The following is a 7635-nucleotide window of genomic DNA, read 5'->3' as shown; positions in this document are numbered from 1 at the left end:
ATCAGGCAGGACGCCGGAGGCACCCCCACGCTCCCTACGCAGACTGGCCATCGCCAATGGTTGACAGAGGAGCCGGCGCAGGCGCACTAGTCCGACTAGACGCGGCCTCCCTCATTGGCTGATGACTGACGTGGGCTAAACCCAATGGAAACGGGCCTCTCCGGGAAGGGGGCGGGGCCCAGCGGGCAGTTAAATTTGCGCGGGATTGGTCCTAGTGTAGTCATGGCGGCCTTCCGCGACATGGAGGAGGTGAGCCAGGGGCTGCTGAGCCTGCTGGGTGCCAACCGCGCCGAGGCGCAGCAACGGCGGCTGCTGAGGCGCCACGAGCAGGTGGTGGAGCGGCTGCTGGAGACGCAAGACGGTGCCGAACAGCGGCTGCGAGGTGAAGGCCGGGTCGGGGGCGGGGGGCGGCGGGCAGCCGGGCCCGAGTGGTGGTGGTGGTGACCAGGCCGGCCTCAAACCTCCTCCCTTCTGGGCGCCCCATCCGCTACCCTATTTCCCCGTGCGACCGGCGGATGAGCATTGTCCCCTCTGAGCCTCGGTTTCCCCACCCATGAAATGGGCTTGAGGACAGCAGCCACCTCCCAGGGGTTTAGTGGTGAATGTAGGAGGTCTGACGCGCTGTGAGTAGGAGCTGGGACTCAGGGTTTGAATTGGGGCTCAGGTGTCAAAGCGTCGGGTTTGAATCCCAGCACCGCCACTTCCCAGCTGTGAGATTTGAGGTGACTTACTTAACCTTGCAATGCCTCTGTTTCCCATAAAATGGTTGTAATAATAAATAGTCCGCATCTTCCTGCTGAGATTGTTCCCATGTCTTAGTGAGCACCTGCTGGGTCCAGGCATAGTGCCAGTCATGGGGTGACAGCCGGGAACAAAGCAAACAAAATCCCTGGGGTGGGGGTAGAGCTAATATTCTAGTGGGGTGAGGCAGAGGATAAACAAGAAAAATGGATTTGTCAGGAGGTGATGGGCTAAGGATTTCAGCTGTTAACTCATGAACCCTCTTGTCCCAGTCCAGTGCTTCCCTCTCAAGCCTCAGTTTCCTCATCTGTGAAATGGGGTTGCTGATAGCACCCCTTGATGGATCAAAGTGAGATTCATGGAGATGATGCTTGCACAGGAGCTGCCCTTGTTGCGGCTTTTCTCAGCATCAGGGTTTTTTTGTTTTTGTCTTTTAAAGGCTTCAAACTTTTTTTTTATTGTGGTAAAATTGACATAACCTAAGATTTACCATTTTACCTATTTTCAAGTGTCCGGTTCAGTGGCATTAAGTACATTCACATTGTTGTGTGACCATCACCACCATCATCTCCAGCATTCCATGGTATGGATACACCACATTTTGTTTATCCATTCATCCGTCACTGGACACTTGGGACACTTCCACCCCTTGGCTATTGTGAATAATGCTGCTATGAGCATGAGTGTACAAATAATCTCTTTGAGTCCCTGCTTTCAATTCTTTTTTGTATTTTCCCAGAAGTGGAAATGCTGGATCAGATGGTAATTTGATATTTAATTTTTCTGAGGGGCTGTCATCTAGTTTTCCACTGTGGTTTCAGTGCCAGGGATTTGTAATGCCTTTTGACAATTACACTTTATGAGGGGGTGCCGTTTGGGTTGAGACTTGAATGATCTGGGAGCTAGCCATGGGATGGCTCCGGGAAGAGTGTTCCTGGCAGAGGGGACTGTCAATGCAAAGGTCATGAGGTGAGAATGAGCTGGAGACCCAAGAGAAAGAGGTAGAAGATGAGGTCATCAGGGGCCAGACTTGCCAGCCTGTGAGCCCCCAGGAGGAGTTTGGATGTTAGGCTAAGCACAACAGATGTCCTGGTCAGGGTCTTCTGCTCTTTTCTCCTTCCTCCTTCCTTCTCTCTCCTTTCTTTCCTCCCCTCCCGCTCCATTAACTCCCCTTTCACTGATGGTTGAGGAGAAGCTCCGCATCACCCAACCTGCCTGGGTTTCAGAAGAACGGAGGGATTTGGGGCAGGGAGACAAGAGTCGGTGTTCTAGGGAGCTGGGGTTTCGATCAAAAGGATCCGGTTCAGATCCCAGCTTCAGAGCTAAGTGTGTGGACAAGCCACTGGACCTTGGGCTTCTGCTCATCGCCTCTCAAATCGGGGGAGGGGTTCAGCCACCCTCAGAGAGTGGTGAGAGTTCAGTGAGTTGGGGCCCCGTGGTCACCTGTGGCACTTAGCACACATTCAGGTAACGACAGCTTATAATGAACGTCCATGGGGAAGAGATCATCCCAGGAGACTCGGTTGTTGTTCGGAGGGTGAGTGGAGAAGGGGCGGGAAGGCTGCAAAAGAGAGCCAGACCCTCAGCTCTCCTAACAGGAAGTCAGCAGGCACCGTCTAACACAGACAGATCAAGAAATAGCAGCATAAGCAAATTATTTAGAAATATGAAGGTCGATGCCAGAGAAAACAGTGAAGAGTTTAACTGGCTGCTTCAGAGGGTTGGAGAGGCTTAGAGAGGGTTATATGTGTGTGTGTGTGTGTGTGTTTAAATTTTCACAACCATAGACATGTGGTGCTTTGATTAAAAATTAATATAAGTTTATAAACACTTAAACACTGGCCCTTTAAGAAGCATTTTCATCCGTGCCTTCTCTGAGTTGGCAGGTTTCTCTGACTCTGTGGGAAGGAACACAGTAACCTTCTTAGGGTGTTTTTGATCTTTTTGGATGTTTTGTTCAAAATGTGTTTATTCTGAGTAGGTGTTGGCGATGTACAGTGATTTTAAGATGCAATCTGTGCTTTGAAGAAGAGAGACTTGGGAATAAATAGTCCAGTGTGATAAGGGCTGTCCTGGGAGCACAGTCTCGCCCCAGGAGGGAGAAGAGAGTGTCCAGCCGCCTGAGTCAGGCGTTATCCAGAAGGCCTTAATGCTGGGAATGATGCGCCAGTGGGCAGGGACACAGGGGTACAGGTCCCTGGAAGACCGGCAGGCAGGGGCCCAGGACTGAAAAAACATGGCGTGTCTGCACGATGATGAGGCATCTTTGCAGCCAGAGCAAAGGGAAAAGCACATGGTGGGGCAAAAAGCAGGGAGAGAGGAGGTTGGCAGGGATGCCGAAGGTGCCCAAAAAGACCTGGACGTTATCCTGGAGACTCTGGGGAGCCACGGGAGGTCTTTGATGAGGGGAGCGACTTCACATTTGGCCTCTGACGCAGCTGCTCTGCAGGCAGAGAGCAGAAAGGATTGGCAACGGGAGAGACCAAAGCAGGACACGGCCGGGAGGTTTTTGGGGTGGTCCTGGAGGCATGAAGGACCAGCACGCAGAAGAAGGGGTCCTGCCAGACGGGATGGCTAACTGGATCCAGAAAGTGAGTCCCAGGCTTGTTGCTTGGACAGTGGGGTCGAGAGTGACGTCATAAATTAAGACTAGGTGTGCAAACAAGGACCAGGCTTTATTACTTTGGATGGATTCAAGTGTGATTTCGGTGAAATGGAAGCACGTGTGCCAGGTCCAGGTGGGACTTTCAGGCGGGCATTTGCAAATAGAACGATGGGTCCGGGAGCTAGAGATGGAAGTGGGAACGTGGCCATAGATGGGGGCATTGAGGCTGCCCTCTGCTCCGGGGCTCTCCTGGGGAGCCCGAGATGAGGAACGCAGACTTCTCCCTGCCCTGCAGAGGTCCTCACTGCGGAGAAGGAGGTGGCCCAGAGCCTCCTCAACGCGAAGGAGCAGGCACACCAGGGTGGCGCCGAGTTGCAGCAGCTTGAAGCCGAGCTTCAGAGGGCCAGCGAGGAGGACGCCCGTCTGAAGGCCAGCCTCCTATATCCTTTCCTGTGTGTGCAGGACAGCCGGGCCCCAGCCTCACCCAGGATGCCCTTGTTCACTCTAGAGAGCACACCTGGAGCCAGCAGCCCCGGGCCCGACGGGGTTGGTGTGAGCACGTGGGCAGCCCTCCCTCCAAAGCCAGGAGTCCTTAACTGCCTGTGTACTCAGCTCAGCAGAGAGCTGGAGGAGCTCAAGGAGATCGAGACTGATCTTGAAAGACAAGAGAAGGAGGTTGACGAAGACACGACAGTCACCATCCCTTCAGCCGTGTAGGTCCACAGACGCGGTGTGAGTGCGCGCGCGCGTGCGTGTGTGCGCGTGTGTGCGTGCACACAGCCCACAGCTCTTTGTTGGAGTCGACGCTGGAGTAACTTCTCTCCTCTCTCTCTCTCTCCCTCTGTCTCTGTCTCTGTCTCTGTCTCTGTCTCTCTCTCTCTCTCTCTCTCTCTCCCCCTCTCTCTCTCCCTCTCCCTCCCTCCCTCCCTCTCTCTCTCTCTCTCTCTCTCTCTCTCTCTCTCTCCCCCCCTCTCTCCCTCTCCCCCCCCCTCTGTTTTGTCTTCTCACGCAGGTATGTGGCTCAACTTTATCGCCGAATTAGTAAAATTGAGTGGGATTATGAATGTGAGCCAGGGATGATCAAAGGCAGTATCCTTTGTGGTGAAAGTGGAACCCTGTGCACTGTTGGTGGGAATCTTAAACGGTGCAGACACTATGGCAGATCCTAAAAAATCCAGAATAAACACATAACCCAGCAGGTCGACTTCTGGGGATACACACGAAGGAATTGAAAGCAGGGACTTGAGCAGATGTTTGTACATCCATGTTCACAGCAGCACTGTTCACAAAAGCCAAAAGGTGGGAGCAACCCAAGTGTCCGTCTTCAGATGACCAGATAAACCAAATGTGGTCCATCCATACGGTGGAATACTATTCAGCCTTAAAAAGGAAAGACATTCTGGCACATGCTACAACATGGATGAACCTGGAACATAATCTGCTGGTTGAAATAAACCAGACAAAAAAAGTCAGTACTGTGGGCTTCCCTGGTGGCACAGTGGTTGAGAGTCCGCCTGCCGATGCAGGGGACACGGGTTCGTGCCCCGGTCCGGGAAGATCCCACATGCCGCGGAGCCGCTAGGCCCGTGAGCCATGGCCGCTGAGCCTGTGCTCCGCAATGGGAGAGGCCACAACAGTGAGAGGCCCTCGTACCGCAAAAAAAAAAAGTACTGTATGATACCACCTACATGAGGTCCCTAGAGGAGTCAGATTCATGGAAACAGAACGTAGGAAGGGGATTATGATGGGAGGGGGAGTCAGTGTTTAATGGAGACAGAGCTTTGGTTTTGCAAGATGAAAAGAGTTCTGGAGATGGTAATGATAGTTGCACAACAACATGAATGTGCTTAATGCCACTGAACTGGGCACTTTCAAATGTTTAAGGTGGTAAATATAATGTTATATGTATTTTACCACAATTTAAAAAAAGACAGTTCATTATCTTAACTTTCTGTTCATGAAAATGTCTTTCAGTCTCCAATTATCTTAATAATAACAATTTAAAGGCAGTGTCCTTTCGTCGTGGGGGGAGAGGGAGGGCCATGTGTGCTGGGTTTCCCTTACATCTGCACCCTCAGTCCATCATGGCCCCAGCGTTGCTCAGCCCATCCACCTGGACAGCACCCAGCTCTCCAAGAAATTCATCAGCGACTATCTCTGGAGCTTGGTGGACACAGAGTGGTAGCCAGGAGCCTCTGGGACTGCATCGTACAGTCCCACACAGTGGGAATCAGCCCGTGGTGGGTGGTCAGTGCCTCAGTGGTGAGATCAGCTTAAAATTAAATGTTTATAAGTAAATGAGTTCTTTACTGGATTTCTTCCCCCGTTCCCCCGTCTTGACTTTGGCCTCAAATGCTGGACTAGGTAACCAAAGAAAACGGACTTAACTGTGCCAGGCCTGTGACTTCACGTCTGTGACAACACATACAAATGACACCGTAGTATCCGATGACAAATTCCAGGTCTTCGTCATCTGTGATTCAGGTTTGGCCCTTTTTTATCCATTCGTTCTCTGAGTGCCACTGTGTGTCCAAGCTGTGCTGGGAACCCAAGGCGAGATGAAGGATCCCTTGAGCCAGTGGAGGAGTCAAAAGTGATCAGATGACACCCTCGAGCTAGAGAGCATCCAGAGTGCTTCAGGACCCTGGCCAGGGAGGGGGCCTGCCCCAGGGCATGGCGGTGGCATTTTTGCTGGGACTGGAAAGGATGAGTCAGTCATGAAGAGATTACATTATAGGATGTATAGGGGCCCATCGCTGGCTCCAGGGTGGGCTGTGTGTCAGAGACCACTGTTTGCCTCCCTGATATTTGTTCTCCCCTCCCGCCTTGGTAAGGAAATCCTTTTAGCTGCCCAGTCAAAACACAACTTTTCCCAGCCTCCCTTGCAGTTAAGTTCAGGACAGTGAAATGTAAAAAGAAGTGTTGTGTGTGACTTCTTAAAAGGCAAGGTAGTATACCCTTTCCCCCTCTGCTCTGTTTTCTGGAACTTGAGTGTGATGGCTGGAGCCCTAGCAGCTGTATTGCCACACTTAAGGAGGGGTGCAATCCTCTAGGGATGATAGGAACCTGGTTCCCTGATGATGGTGTAGCTGGGTATCAATGCTGGACTTCCTTGCGGGTAGGGGCTAAACTATTATGTGTGCCTTTGTTATTTTAGTTTTTCTATCACAAACAGCCAAAATAAACCCTCACTGATTCAGCATGCAACCAGGGCCTGGGCCAGCCAATTGATTTCTTCACCTAACCCCCATCCTCAGTGACTGAGGTACTACTAAGAGTGGGAAGCCTGTGGCCAGCCTGCCTGCCTGTGTGAGGGTAGAGAGTGAGAAGTAGGGTCCCTTCGATATCAAGTGCCTCTTGGATACAGCTTTTCCTGAAGCCAGTAGATTTGGTAGTTACATGAGCCTCTGGGTGTTGGGTTTTGTGCACCTCTGTACCATTTACAGTGAGTACAATTTGTATTTCTTGATCAGAGAGGGACATGCTAAGCAGAGGGAGCAGTAAGTTCTAGCAGCTCCTGAGTACATCAAGTGGGCACTAAAAATAGTCCATTCCAGTGTCTCTCAGAGGCCTTAGAGCAAGGGATCCTGCCTGTCGGGCTCCAGGAGATAGACCCAAAAAAGGGGTTGTTAGTTTCCCTGAAATGTAAGCAGCCCCAGTCCATCTGGCTCACAAAGAAAGATTCCCAGAAGAACTTCAGAGGCCGAGGGCCCGGCTTTACATATTCAAGGAAATGTTCACATAAGCCCTCCTGGGCTGTTTCCATTTTCAAGGCTGGCAGAGTTTTTTATGATGTGAAAAAGAAGCAGAGCCCTTTATTTGTACCCTCGGCCTCCAAAGGGCAAAAGACTTGATCTAGACCAGGGTTTTCCTGCCTCAGCCTTCGCGATGTTTGGGCTAGGTCACTGTCTCTGGTGGGGGCTGTCCTGGACATCACAGGATATCTGGCAGCATCCCTGGCCTCCACCCACTAGATGGGAGGAGCACACCCCTGTCGCAAAAACCCTGCGGTGGGGGGGGCAGGCACACTCAGGGCTGCCACCCCCCTCCTTGCAGCCTCAGCCAGGAACCAGTCAGTCTTCTGCCAAGGTCAGCTGACTAGCTGCTGTCACCTTGGTGGCTGTTCCTGCTGACACAGCCAGCCTCCACCTGCTCCCCTGCAGGAGTGCTCCCCGCCCTGAGTAGACCCTGCCTAGCTGAGGGTCCCAGGGCGGGCAGAGAGGCATACTGCTCTCTAGTTCAAACAGATTTGCAGGTGCAGAGTCCCTGGGAGAGAAAGCCAGTGTTGA

General features: G+C 52.1%; 1 protein-coding gene across 1 annotated transcript; it reads left to right on the top strand.

The window, feature by feature from the left end:
* Positions 1-196: 196 nt before the first annotated feature.
* SPC24 (SPC24 component of NDC80 kinetochore complex) lies at positions 197-5647 on the top strand. Its single transcript, XM_049707301.1, has 5 exons — positions 197-382; positions 3642-3786; positions 3955-4059; positions 4359-4435; positions 5425-5647. Exons 1-5 carry the CDS (start codon positions 223-225, stop codon positions 5529-5531), a joined length of 594 nt encoding a protein of 197 aa, XP_049563258.1. The 5' UTR covers positions 197-222; the 3' UTR covers positions 5532-5647.
* Positions 5648-7635: the final 1988 nt, after the last annotated feature.

Source organism: Orcinus orca, chromosome 3, assembly GCF_937001465.1.
Source record: "Orcinus orca chromosome 3, mOrcOrc1.1, whole genome shotgun sequence".
Classification (NCBI taxonomy): domain Eukaryota; kingdom Metazoa; phylum Chordata; class Mammalia; order Artiodactyla; family Delphinidae; genus Orcinus; species Orcinus orca.
Note: the sequence above shows the minus strand (reverse complement) of the source record. Positions and strands in the feature narration are given on the sequence as shown.

Excerpts from the sequence above, each read along its gene's own strand:
- SPC24 (XM_049707301.1), top strand. The coding sequence starts at position 223 with ATGGCGGCCTTCCGCGACATGGAGGAGGTGAGCCAGGGGCTGCTGAGC. Across the intron at positions 3,787-3,954 it reads CGTCTGAAGGCCAGCCTCCT|TCAGCTCAGCAGAGAGCTGG; the intron begins ATATCCTTTCCT and ends CTGCCTGTGTAC. Across the intron at positions 4,060-4,358 it reads GTCACCATCCCTTCAGCCGT|GTATGTGGCTCAACTTTATC; the intron begins GTAGGTCCACAG and ends CTTCTCACGCAG.